The sequence below is a fragment of the Chenopodium album genome, chromosome 24 (assembly GCF_948465745.1).
Source record: "Chenopodium album chromosome 24, dcCheAlbu1.1, whole genome shotgun sequence".
Taxonomy (NCBI): Eukaryota; Viridiplantae; Streptophyta; class Magnoliopsida; order Caryophyllales; family Amaranthaceae; genus Chenopodium; species Chenopodium album.
In genome coordinates this window covers 2,890,344-2,904,887 of record NC_137857.1, presented here as the reverse complement: position 1 = coordinate 2,904,887, position 14,544 = coordinate 2,890,344, and the positions used below count along the sequence as shown (strand labels likewise).

The window sequence follows — 14,544 nt, the reverse complement described above, 5'->3', positions numbered from 1 at the left end:
TAAAAATGATACATTGGAACATATATTATATATTTTTTTTCCTACTACAAATTTGCAAGGTTTCTTCAAAATGCTATATCCCTTGCAAATTACTCTACTAAGCATCACGAGAAATTAAGATGGATGCATTAGTTTTTGGCATATGATCGATCGATATACAAATCATCATACTATATGCCATAATTAAGTAGTAATGTAGCTTAATTAATCAAGGGTCACAAAAATATTAAATGTACAATATGCTTTGATCTTCTTCATCATGTCCTTCTCTTGTTTGTGATCCTTGCTCTTGTGTGGTTATTATTAGATGCCAAACGTCCAAAGTTGGGCATTTTTAACCTTGGAAATACTCTCTAATACCTCAAAAGGGAGGATATCACCAATTACCACCACCATCTTGCTTTCCAAGTCTACTTTGTAAGACATAACTCCTAATTTTGGTTTTTGGAGGAGACAAAGAATATTCAACAAGTTAGTATATATATATATCATAAGCCATTCTTATAAGTATGAACAAATAACAAAATTATACTCGATACGTAAAAGAAGCTATCAGGGTCCCTTTCACTTGAATTTTCTATCAAAATCCTGTAAGATTTTCAATATCTGATAAGAGATTGTGAAATCGATTATGCATGACATCCAACATGTTAAAAAAAATTGAGAGCATTCATAATGTTTCCCTCCCTTAATCCATCTATGGACCCTACCTTACCAAAATAAATATATGCACCAAGACTTATCAATATTTCAATATGATAAATTTAATTAATATCCATGGTGAATTGCATATTAAATAAACAAATAACTTTATTTTTCAAAGGGTAAACATAAATTTTTATGTACCTAACTAATTAACTATTTAGCCCACTCTTAACATACTAATTTACTACTAGTAGTTCTAGATTAGCCTTGTTTTTACTTAAAGACACCAAATCTTATTGTAATTAGGAGCTACGACTAAAGTATGTATGGTCCCTATCTTGATATTTGAAATTAGACGTATTTCTAGGCTATTAACACTGAACAATTGCTTTGGTATTACAATTATCCTCGATCAACAAGAGATTACAATCTCACATTGAAGATGAAAAAAAAATACAAGTAATTCACTTTAGGATAATTAAAAAGAACATACCATCTATTTTTGAGATATGTTTCTCCACTTTCTTTGCACAACCATTGCAATGCATTGACACCTTCAGTACCACTGTCTAAACAAACACAAACAAATAATACATATCAACATACATTCTTATTATGAATTTATGATATAAGATTATAAGTACGTGTATGATCATTCACAAGTCAATTGATCATAATAAAGAAGGACAGTGACATTGACGAGATTAAACTTTATCAAAACCAAACCCGACCTCATAGTCGTTCTATAATATGTGACTCGAAAAAAGAGAGATAAATGAATATGCATATTAATATATATATATGGACATACATACCTTAGGTTTCATGAGCAAAGCCAAGCTTTGAGAGCCAGAAATAGCATCTTTAAGAGTTAAAACTTGTTTCTTTTGACCTTCAAAGAGAGGTTTTCTTTCTTGTTCAAACTCTTCATCATCTTCATGAGCTTCAACAGAGTTCATACAAAAACATGTCTTTGAATCAAATGCAAGACAAAGTGAATCCAACATCCTACTTAACTTCATCTTCTTTAATTTCCCTTTACTTATTTTCAAAATTCCTCAAAATTATACCCAATAAAAATGAGGTTAATAAAAAAAAAAAGGGTAGAACTTAATCCTAATATATGTGTATATATATGAGAGAGGAGCATATATATGTAATACACTAGCTTAGCTCATCTCACTTAGCTAGCTTGCTGATAATATAGATTACCTAAAGCTTAAACAATACTTAAAAGTGAATTAAACTAAGTAGAAGTGATTAAAAGCTTAAGGTCAATACATTGGGGAGCTAAAAAAAATGAACTTTCACAAGACCCAATAAATTAATGAAGAAGAAAGGAAGCTAATTTGATGAGCTAATAATAAAACTAATAATACAATATATTATAAGGTATTGGGTGTATATGGTAGAAAGATCCAAGAGGTAAGGATATAAAAGAAATTAATAATACACTATGAAATAAATAATCTTATTTTAAAGGAGGATACTAATAATACATATATAATTATATACTGACTATAGTGTAATATTTGTCATTAGGTGAGCTTCTATCTAAAGATTGGAAGAAAGAATAGACAATATAAAATTTTAGTTGGAAAAAAAAAGGAAGAAGATGATGAGCAGCTTTGAAAACAAGGAAGTGTTATTGATGTCAGATCTAACAGTGGGAATGGAAGAATGAGCAACACACTTCTTCACAGTTCACTCTCATGTGACTATTTATCCCTTTTTTTTTTCAAAGATACCCTTCATTACATTACCATATGCATTAATATGAGACTAGGGGTGGCAATTTAATCCGAGTTCGATTCGAATCCGATCCGATTCGAAGAAAAAAGTCCGATCCGAATCCGTTTAAAATTAGTCCGAATTCGAATCCGATAAATTAGATCCGAATCCGTATAGGAGGCGGATCGGACTTGGACCCTACGCAAAGTCCGATGGAGTCCGATCCGAGTCCGAATCCGAGAGTATAAGCATATGCTTTATAACTTGGGACAATTGTTTGCTTGTTTTGTAGCAAAATTTTGTTATGTAACTAAGTTCATAATTTAAATATGTTATGTTTATACTTTACTTGGTATGACAATACAAACAATTATAGGTACATGACATTACAAAAAAAAAAAAAAAAAAAAATATTTGGATCATTTCGGAGGTCCGTATAAACGGAGCGGATTCGTATCCGAAAATTACGAGTCGGATCGAATTTGGACTCGGATTTTTCGGATTCGGACTCGGATTCGGATCCGAGTCCAGGGCCCGTTTACTAAACGGATCGGATTCGGATTTAGCTACATCCAACCCGAATCCGATCCGTTGCCATTCCTATTTATAGTTTTATATCCCTCTCTTTCTGATTAATGCGTTTTTTTTATATTTTTAATCACGACATTTTCAAATATTTTAATGCTCGCTAAATGGTATTAGGATGGAATTCAGTTTTTGATAACTTAGGGTATGTTCAGTTCAGCTTCAATCTGTTCAATTCAGTTCAATTCAGCTCAGTTTAGTAAATGTGAACGGGTCCTTACTATGTATTATAATTTGCTTTATTTATGTACGAGTATTCTATAGCTATCATCAAATATTATATTTTGAAATGGTAGATATATACAAAATTGAATAAATAATACAAGTAATAATTCTGAAAATTCATTGTTTTCTACAAAATGACTTTATGCAAAAGCCTACACTTCAATGATTGAGGGAACACTCAGGCGTTGGTTATTTGGATTTATTTTTCAAATTTTTAATCCAATTCAATTCTGTTAAAATTTGATTAAGAAAACACATATTACGAAATAAGAATGATTTTATAATTGTTATTTGTATTATGTAAACTTTATTTAATTTATAAAATTAAATGTTTTTGTAGAGTCATAAAGGTAAAACAGTGAGTGTATTTAAACATAATTCGACTTCAAGTTTTAAGTACCACTTCAAGATTTTGACTAATTAATTTAGTTAACATTCATTTTGGATGAGTGTATACTTAAAGGATTGTCATAGTTCATATAGAGATCTTGCTAACGAACGCCCCCAGGACGTTAAATAAACATTTAAAATATCACCTAAAGTGGTATTAATTTGAGAAAGCATGATAAAATCACGCATCGATCGGTATAATTAATGTTTATTTTTAATTTAATATTTTTACTTTTAGTTAGCTTTTCCAAAGCCGGAGTTCGTTAACTTTTGCCTACATATAATAGTAATAATAAATAAAAATAAATTATGTGGGAATATATAGAACACTTGAATTTAGACAGAGTAGTACATACAGAAATTGTAAGCCTGGCAAATATTTACATGAGTAGAGCTACAAGTGTCAGAAGCAGAGGAAACAAAGGTCAGAAATACCAACTAAGGAGGTGCAAAAACTAGTGCTAGTATATAAATTTAGGAACATGGGTTAGTTGAGGAATAAGGCATATAAAAGGTGAAGAAAACAAACAACTTCCTCTTAATTCATATCTTTTGTTTATTATTTTTGGAATCTTTGGCCTCCAACATTGCATGCATCATATGCATAAAATTGGAGAGAGAATGTCTTGTCATGCCACCAATTTTTGGCTTAGTTTGGATTGATCAAAGATTGAAGATAAGTACTACTATTACCTGATAAATTCAACTTCAGGGGCCATGCATACTTCAGATTTCTGTTCTGTCATTAGTCAAACATGTCATGTATTGCATCTTGTGTACTAGACTAGCAGCTAGCCCATGAAGTATATGTCTACGTACCCGTTTTTTACGGATTGGATCGGAATTTGTTATCACACTGTCTTAGCTTCTTATATTATAGTGTACTAGTACTCCGTACCATTTTAACTTAAGCGTGCATATGTTTGGTTGAGAATATAATAATTAAGTGCAAGGGGGAGTTTGATTTGTATGTAATTCTGAAGTGATAAGAAAGTTGTTTAGTTTATTAAGGGATTATTCAATTACTGAATTTTTTTTAAGAGAAATTGAATACCTTGTCACAAAGTGATATTTTCTACATTTAATCACTATCCACTAAAATTGGATGACTTTCAAAGTTAGTGGATATTTATCTGCATATATAGTAGTCACTTTTCTAGAGAGTTATGGGCTAATGCCTTCATGGTTCAAAAAGTTGAATTTGTTGAGAAAGTAGGTCATTTTTGAAAGAGACAAGTGTATATGGTACTTTGTCCTTCACAGTATAAATCATGTGTTCTACTCCATCTGTAAAAAATATTTAGCTTGAATAGGATTAAGGGCTTGTTCTCATTGACTGAACTCAGCTGAATTGAACTAAATTGAGCTGAGCTGAACTGAACTGAAATGAATATTTTATAAGAGAAGAAAATTAGGAGCTGAACTGAACTGAACTAAAGTGAAATGAATATTTTATAAGAGAAGCAAATTAGGAGCTGAACTGAACTGAACTGAATTTCAACGTATGTAAACAGGCCCTAACAGCATTTATTCTTTAGTATCTAATTATCTGATTATTACAAATAATAATTGGTTTTAAATCTTTTAATATACACGTAGTACGTGGTAGTAGTTTTGAATATATAATTAAACTTGCGTGAAATTCTCATCACAATATACATGGCAAATTGACAATGCTTACACTCAATCACAATATATATTTGATGTTAGGACTCTTAGGAGTGACTAATGTACATGTTTAAATGTTTTTATTCATGCAAGTTCTCAACCTCCCATATGTCCTAGTTTGTGCAATCGAGATCACATTTTAGTAGCTTTTCGAGGTGAAAATTACTTAGCTTAATTTTATTATTTGTTTTTATACTCAATAGCTATTTTATCAAACAATAATACAATACTACCTGTGTGAAAAAAAAAATCAAAAAAAAAAAAAAAAAAAAAAAAATCACACCTTTGGCTAACTTCTAACATCTATAAAAGATAGGAAATTTTGTTTTTTTACCACCTCACAAAAACACGAAAATCTCTTTTACTACCTCCCAAAAAAAAAATTTATTTTACCACCTCATAAAAAACACGAAAATAGGTTTTACCACCACTTAACTGATTTCCTTAACTGATTCTGTTTAGGAATCCGTTAAGTGGGCCCATAAAGTCACGTGTCGTGTTATTATTGGCCAAAAAAAAGAAAAAAAGAAAAAAAAAAAGAAAAAAAAATTAAAAAAAAAAAAACCTAAAACTACCCAGCCACCATCAAAGCGCCACCACCGCGCCACCACCCCCTTCCCCCCAACTCACCACAGCCCTCCCCGAAACCACCACCCGCGTCGCACCACCAGCCCAACCCACTTGAACCCTCCCCCTCCCTTTCCCGCAACCGCGTCGCCCCCAAAAACCACCAAACCCAAAACCCTAGATCCCCACCACGGCCACGAATCTGGCCACAAATGGCCGAAATCGGCCGGTTTTGGGGCTCAGTGGCCTTGATCGGCCGATTTCGGCCTTTTAAGGCCAAATTCGTGTTCGTTTTTGGGGGGGACGAGTTTTGGGTTTGGTGGTTATTGGAGGCGATACGGTTGTGGGGAAGGGAGGGGGAGGATTCGGGTGGGTTGGGGCTGGTGGTGTGACGCGGGTGGTGGTTTCGGGGAGGGGTGCGGTGAGTTGGGGGGAAGGCGGCGGCGCGGGGGTGGTGCTGCGGTGGTGGTTGGAGTAGTTTTAAGATTTTTTGTTTTGTTTTTTTTTTTTATTTCTCTTTTTTTTTGAACAAATAAAATGCTGACACGTGTTACTGTGGGTCACACTTAACGGAATTTTTGGATGGAAACCGTTAAGTGGTGATAAAACCTATTTTCGTGTTTTTTATGAGGTGGTAAAGTAAATTTTTTTTTTCTGGGAGGTGGTAAAAGAGATTTTTGTGTTTTTGTGAGGTGGTAAAAAACAAAATTTCCTAAAAGATATTGTAATTTGTAACTACATACTATAATAACTACTATAACAACATAGCATCGTTTTTTAACTTATTTTTATTTGTTTTTACTAAATGAACGTGCCCAATCTACAACGTCCAACACCTAATTATTTAATTAAGATGTTGAGAAAATGATCTAGTTACAAGGTTATCTAACTTATCTTAACATTTATTTAATTAAGGTGCTGAAATCTAAGAATTTCATACGAAAAATGTATAAATTCACGAGATAAAACAAGTGCAAATAATCTAACTTAAAGATTCCATTACGTACACAAAGTTCAACTAATAGTAGTCCTACTTGTTTATATTTAAGCTACTCAATTATTTTTGGTACAAAAATAAAATATATCTTGATTGCATGCGTCATGCACGCATTACAGACTATTCATAATTTAATTATGAACTACAAAATGTTAACCCTAAATTATCAATAGATAACGAACGGCTAATTTTTGTTGTTATATATAGCTCATTAGCTAGTACACGACCTTTTAGTAGCATGGTGAGGCAACAACAAAAACAGTATTAAGAAATTGAAAGCTTAGTTTTACTTCAATTCCTCCTTTACTAACCTATTGCAACATGCATGATAAATAGTATGCTTTTCGAACATAATTTTAATTGTGTATATTTTGAAAGTATATATCAAGATAAATCACAATTAGTGGTCCAATACAGTATGTGAATAGCGTAAAAGGTTCAGCATTGTAATATATAAAAACCGTGAATTATTAGAAATTAAATAGCAAATCATGTGCGACAAGAAATAATGCTCTTTTGAAGTGCAAAGCATGAAGTTGGAAAGTAGTACCAATGACAATGTTATATATATGCATAAGTAGATAGATTTGATGATCAATTTTACTTGTCACATTATTTCATGCTCATTTTTAGTTGAACCTGCCATTATCAATTCATCTTCTTGCATATAATTGTTATGGTATATAGTATAGTGTCGTGGTAGTAAACAGAGTGCCTAATAAAAGTACTTTCAATTGTTTCAATACATGAATTATTATTATAGTAGGCCCTCAACGGCCTCAAGTATGAGCTCATATCATATGCCCTTCAATTATTGGATGAACGTAAATTATTTATTGAGCTTATGGGTTACGTGTCAGCTCTCTACAGGTTGGTCCATGTGCCTTCTTAAATTTTAAAATTGAAAGAAATATTATGGGGGTGAGTTGAGTTGAAGTGAGCATCAATTAGATTGATTTGTGAAATTATTTATAATGAAAGAACTAAGCTAATCGCCTAATAGTTAGGCATGAAGTAATTTACGAGATTAAGTACCTCAATATTTTTATTGCATATATAAATTCATAGAACTTATATAGTATCTTAATTAATTTCGTGACCCATAGGCCATCCATACTCACTATCACTCTACACATCAATTACTTTTCCACGGTATACCTTAATTTCAAGATTATATTAAATAAAATTTTTAATTAAGATTATTAATTAATTATTTAGCACCCGAACATCCTAGAGCTTATTAAACAAATTTTCCTACTTTCAATATCAACCATAATATTAATTTCATGATTGCCAAAAGTATATATCCAACATATATACATCTCAAAAACAAAAGCAACCATCCAACATGAAATCAATTTCAACATCAATGGACATTTCCATAAATGGATTTATCTTTTGTCATAACAATAGATTGGTGGTTGAAAGACCAAAAAACAAAATAGAAAAAAGAAAAAGGGCAAAATGAAAAGCACGTGTGATTCACAAGAGTTCTGAGGATGAACTAACAACATTAATAAGTTGGGTTGTAAAAATATTGGTTTCATATGTTCTGCTTTTTGGCAACGGTGCCATAAATAATAAATTTGTGGAGTTTACAACTTATAAAACATGAAAATAAGGCTTATATTATTTTTGTCCTAATTTGTGATTGGTTACAGCTAGAATTTTGGGTATGACAAAATTATATGTAGTGGAATTTGCAGAATTTACGTGAGTGCATGACAAATAATTGACAGCCTCAAATGTTTGTTTTTTTTGTTTCATGTTTTTGGCTTGTTTTTAATAATTCAAGACTGCTAGTTTGGTCTCTAATAATTGTTTGATATACTTTTTGCTAATATTTTTTTTTAAAAAAATAAATAAATAAAGGTCTCATCATGTTTATATTATAAATTATATGCTCTTTTAATATTTTTGATACAATAAATTAATAGAGAGATGATATCAATTATGAAAATATTGTTTAAAGTCTTCTAAATGCTTGTATGTATTGCCTAATCGGGTATGTTAAAAGGCTAATGAGAGTGTCCTACAAAATGATTTTAGTTAATATAAATAGGACAATGGCCTAAATTTTGTTACCATTAAAGTGGATTTGAATACTACAATACATGTTTAGATTGATATTGAAATAAAGTAGCTAATTGAAAATTTGATGTCATACAAAACATCTAATCATAAAACATTTGAAACATTATTATAGAAAAGGTTACAATTGTTCTTGTCATCCTTAGCTAAATTGTTGGTACAAAATATGAATCCATGTGTTTACAGGATAAAACGATTACTTTTTATACTGTATAGTAAGAAGCTCAAATAGTGTTTCCATACAACATTTGTGATTTGTCTAGGATAGTATTGGACATTCTAATTTCTAAAGACCCCTAATAAGGTTTTTGCTAACTTTTGTTATTGTTGTTGCCTTGTTGATGTGTATTCACTCATGCAGGTGGTGATGCTTATTATCCGTATTAATATAAAAATCACTAAAATGCTAGAATTTTGTTGCTAACATGAATAAATGTTATGTTTTTCAAAACTGAGTGTAAATGAAATTATCATTGGACACACATAGCAAAATACCTAATAAACACTATTCCGGATAAAGAAAAATACTACCTTCGATTTTTATTATTTGGGGATATTATTTGTGAGATATATAATATTCTAAAGTTGCAAATAATAAAAATCGGAGGTAGTACTTGTAGAGATTTGTTCAGAAATCTAAAAACCAAGTTTAATTTGCTAAGGGGGGAGTGGGACTGAATATAAGTGACCACAATTGGGCCAACAATTCCTAAAAATTTAAATCAATGATGCAGAATTAGCAGAAATGTACAAATTTGCATGACTAGTAGACATGGTCACATGCAAATAATGTGCCATAAATCCATAATATATAAGGCCGGCCCAAACATTGCAATATGAACCGTGAAATTCTTGTCCATGTGATAATCAAAAGATACCAGCCTTAAAAGAATACTCTTACAATACAATTCTATGAGACCGACCTTGATACTTTATTCTAGATAGAGAGTTATCGCTCTATTTTCCTAATATACTAGGTTATATCCCGTGCAATGCGCGGTTGTTAAATATTTTTGATAATTTTATTATAAATTTTTTGATATAATGACTTGAGCAGTAAAAGATATAGAGTATACTAAAAATAAAAGCATGTAAGAGAAAATATTCAAAATACATGTAATAATTATAAATTTATAATGTATAGTTTAATCTTTTTAGAAAAGATTTATATTTTATATAAAACAAATTATGTCATAATTTAGATATAATTAATTTTTTCCTTACATAACAATAATTTTTTTAGAAGGTACTTTTGACGGGAAATTAATTAATAATATATTGACAAGTGTGTCTTTAGATTCCATTCTAATAGTATTTAATTGATATATATATATATATATATATATATATATATATATATTTGCAATAATACACCTTAATCAATTTTTAATTTGACCCCGACGTTGACCCGAACACGTGCAAGGGCACTCAACGCTCTCTCTCATACCAACTAACTAAATTTATAAAAGGGCTCCAAGGCCTCTATTCCAATTTCCAACCTCTCTCAGATATCCATTGAAGCGCACTCAACGTTCTCCATTGAAGCGCAGTTCACGTCCTCCTTTGAATCTAATTCTTGTCTCCCCATTGAAGCAGCTTCTAAGGTAAGTTGTTTGTTGTTGTTATCATCATATCATATCAATCTCACAATCTAGGGTTTATATTTGATTTGATCTAATCTAATACAATTATCAGTGCTTTAACTTTAGGATTCGTAATATAAATCTCAACTGTTGGTTCTAAATTCTTAGATTATGAAACATCATAACCAAAATTATTCAACCTAATTTGATTATTGAATCAAATATCCCTATAATTACGTATTTTCCGAGATAATAGATTATGAAATTAAATCTGTGTAATATTGCAGGTTAATTGGAGCATTGGACTGCAGCAAATTCTTGTAATTAATTTATACATGGCTGACAATTGGTCTATGTTGCCGTTTGACATCCTAGTTGAAATTGCTTTGAAATTAGATTGGCCCGAAGATATAATCTATTTTGGCGCTGTATGTCATTCATGGAATGGTGTGTATCCAATTGTAATGAAGGAATGGTTGTCACGGCCAAGAATGCCCTGGTTGATGCTAGCCGAAAACACGAAAGCGAACCTGAATTACCTTAGGAAACTATATTGTCCCAGTAGTAAAAGATGCTACCAATTAAAGCTTCCTCAAACGTTTGGGGCTAGATGTTGGGGTTCTTCTTGTGGTTGGGTTGTCACGCTTGATCGTGAGTTGGAGATGCATTTAGTTAACCCCCTCACCAGAGCTCGGATTCGCGTACCGCCCCAATCAACTAAACCAAAGCTAATTCAACAAAAGTATAAACAGGCTTACACTAAGCGTTATGGAGAAGATTATTTCATAGGCAATGTGCATGTCGTTACTGATGATAATGATGATTGGATTGTTTTTGTTTTATATCGTTATGGTAAGAGTTGCGTGGCTTATGCAAGACCGGGTGACCGTGAATGGAGGTCAATTGTGATTCCAACTATATGTGCGCTTGATGTTGTGCGTCGGGGTTCAAAAATACTTTTCTTAGGTAACTGTAATGGTTTACTTGGATATTGCGATATCAATGATATTCAAAATTCACAAATTGTCACGGCAAACAAGTATCTTTCACCTTCAATAGAGCTTTTGAATCATCAGTGGGCTGAATTATACTTGTTGGAATCATTTGGTGATCTTCTTTTGGTTTTCCGATACGTGAATAATGACCAAGATAGGAAAACGATAGATTTTAAGGTATATAAGCTTAATTTTGACACCATATGTTGGGAGGAAGTAAAAGACCTTGGTGATGTTGCCTTATTTGTGGGGAATAATCACTCCATGTCTATTCGCTCATCTTCTACTAACAATTGCAAATGCAATTGTATCTATTTTACTGATGATGTGAGGCAGTATTTTTGGCACAGTCTATATAACACAGGGGGGCACGATATGGGAATATTTAGTATAAAAGACATGGAGGTTAAGACATTGTACGACGGAGATGATATCCTTTCTGATTTCTGCGCACCCATATGGTTTATGCCAATGCTAGGCACAAGAGGTGGATCCATTAAAGAACAACAAGAGTTTTGACACGCAATTGTTGTGTTGTAGAAGTTGTTTGTTTTCATTTTTGACTCTCTAGACATTAAAATTGTTGCTTATTGTTATGAAATTCTTTTTAAGGTTTGATTCATTCCTATGTCTATGCATGATTGTATTGGATTCTAAAGTTGTTAGATTTTAAAGTTAACATGGAAATTTTATAATTTCAATAAAAAATCCAAACAATCTTTTGCATTACATTGAAAGTATAATTACTTTGAAAACTTAACTTTCAATCAAGTTTGCAGCAATCTTAAAGGTAATTTCATCAACACATTTGTTGATACATAACTCCCTTACTGAGAAGCATAGTTGATGACAAGAACAAATGCATCTTGAAATCAAGAATGTTAGGATCGGGATTCTACTTTGGATCGATGAGGGGGGTGGAATCGAATCGATAGAATCGGATCGTAGGATCATAAGATCCTACTTAATTTTTAATAATATTATATATTACGTTATAAATTGACTTTAAAACATTTCTTTTAAGAGGTTTTAATGCTAAAAGACAATGGTTTGCTTAAAAAGAAAGGTCGATCTTCATTTAGCTTTGTCTGTATGTATAGTAGTTAGAAGATTAATAACACAAATTTAAATTGATAAATTATGTGCAAATTTAATTTGTCAAGAATGAGACCTTAACTATGACATTTGCAAGTTTTCAATTGATAAAATCATATTAAGGTCTCGGATTTGCTAATTTATTAGCGATAATTATTGTATATATTAACTTTTGGTGCATATAACCTAATGAGTAATAAAATATATGTTAAAATAGATTAAAGTATCATATTATAGTGAAATGTTGAGTCGGATCGTAATAAAATCGTAGGATCGTGTTGCGATTCAACCACTCATAGTTAATATCAGAGTGGGATCGTAAGATCCTACAAACTTTAAGTTCCTACCAAAGATCCGGATCGATCACGCAATTTTGGATCGTAGCATAGTAGGATCGTAAGATCCTTGACAACTATGCTTGAAATATATGTAGAGGAAAAAAGTAGGGGAAAACATATTGTTCTCCTTTATTATTGTTTTTTCTCCTAATTTTATTTATTACTAGATGAAGCCTGTGCAATGCACGACTTGTTTGAATTATTTTTTTTTTCTTAATTTATGTGCTAAAATTGGTTATATATTTAGATAAAATTCCTAATATCTAAAGATAATATTTTATATTTAATTAATTTAAATTTAATAATCTCATTCGCCAATTTTGCTTAAGTGGCATTTGAATTGTTTAATTATAAAAGATTATAATAATCTCTTATTTAATTGGCTACTATTAAGATTTATAATCATACGTGGCGCACTAAGAAAATTAGTTCCTATGTGGCTCCCAAAAAACTCGGGAAAAAACTCCCCTTTATATATTTATATTTGAATAAATTTGATATTATGTTTTCATTATGTGTAACATGTGTATGCGTTTATTAGTGTATAGTTGGTAGAACTTTCGCCTTAAGTGATTGTAAGGACTCTCTACGATGATTCCTTATTTTCAATATGTGCTAAATTGGTAATTCTATTTCTAGCCTCAAAAAATAAGAGTTGTATCATGTATTCTAGTGCAGCTTCAAAAGAAAGACTATTTTGCGTATATTTACTATGAAAATATCATATTAAGCGTTATTTTAACTTAGGACTTTATTTGATAATATTTTTTTTTTTTTTTTGAGGCCACTTTATCTGATAATACTTCATCTATACTGTATTAGTTTTATCTTAGCAATTACGGAGTGCTAGTATTTGTTTTAGCCATCCTCTCAATTCTCAAATGTGTTTCTCATTAAAAGCTAGGGTACTTTCATAATTGTACTCTTGACTAATCAATGACATAATTCGGCTATCAGTTTTAGAATCTAATTTACAATGACATATCTCTTGTTGAAATTGAAAACCAATCAAAATCCTTTTGGGCAACGAAAGACTAGAATTCGATGAAGTTGTATTTTTCCAACTTTAGGCTCATTTGTAGCCAAATTGATTAGATTAATTATGTACTTGTATAGTTGTATTATGTATCTTGCAAATTTGCATTTATTAAAAAAAAAAAAGACTTAGCCAAGTCTAGCGCATATTGTACTTTAATTTTGAATTTAAATGTTTTAAAAAATTATTATACACTTTGATCGACATATACATAGTTTAGAATATTGGCATTGTAGGGTAAACGGAACAACTAAAAATTGTTAAAAAAAACACATATACTCCGTATTGAAGACTATAGTTTAGATATATTCGGAAATAAAATACTTTGGATATGAGAAGAGGTAAATAACAAAAAAAATGTAAAAGTGAAAATCATAGGAGGGAAAATCTACAAGTATAACACTTAAAATGTAGAATCTTACCATAGATAAAAAAAAAAAAATGCAACACTTGAAAATGAGTCAAATCAAAATTAGTTCAACCTAAGTTGGTTATATAGAAACTAGTAGGAGGTAGGACATTGAAAAAATTATAAGCAAGGATAAAGCTAAAAGTTGCACTTTGTATAAAGGGAAAGGGAAAGGATCAAAGGAAGCAA

The 14,544-nt window shown here is 31.1% G+C and overlaps 2 protein-coding genes across 2 annotated transcripts; one reads left to right on the top strand and one right to left on the bottom strand.

The window, feature by feature from the left end:
* LOC145612050 (heavy metal-associated isoprenylated plant protein 35-like) lies at positions 1-2,362 on the bottom strand. The gene is made up of 3 exons (XM_081667428.1): positions 1,461-2,362; positions 1,139-1,214; positions 1-431 (listed from the first exon to the last, which is right to left on the bottom strand). The coding sequence occupies exons 1-3, from the start codon at positions 1,665-1,667 to the stop codon at positions 304-306; spliced, it is 411 nt and encodes a 136-aa protein (XP_081523554.1). The 5' UTR covers positions 1,668-2,362; the 3' UTR covers positions 1-303.
* Positions 2,363-10,773: 8,411 nt separating this feature from the next.
* LOC145612741 (F-box protein At2g26160-like) lies at positions 10,774-11,996 on the top strand. Its single transcript, XM_081668039.1, has one exon. It carries the CDS (start codon positions 10,818-10,820, stop codon positions 11,994-11,996), a length of 1,179 nt encoding a protein of 392 aa, XP_081524165.1. The 5' UTR covers positions 10,774-10,817.
* The last annotated feature ends 2,548 nt before the right edge of the window (positions 11,997-14,544 follow it).

What these genes read in the sequence shown, in the direction of transcription:
- LOC145612050 (XM_081667428.1), bottom strand. Translation starts at nt 1,667, where the DNA reads ATGAAGTTAAGTAGGATGTTGGATTCACTTTGTCTTGCATTTGATTCA. An exon ending in CTTTGCTCATGAAACCTAAG is followed by an intron (nt 1,215 to 1,460) that starts GTATGTATGTCC and finishes GTGTTTGTTTAG; the next exon opens with ACAGTGGTACTGAAGGTGTC. An exon ending in ACATATCTCAAAAATAGATG is followed by an intron (nt 432 to 1,138) that starts GTATGTTCTTTT and finishes AACCAAAATTAG; the next exon opens with GAGTTATGTCTTACAAAGTA.
- LOC145612741 (XM_081668039.1), top strand. Translation starts at nt 10,818, where the DNA reads ATGGCTGACAATTGGTCTATGTTGCCGTTTGACATCCTAGTTGAAATT.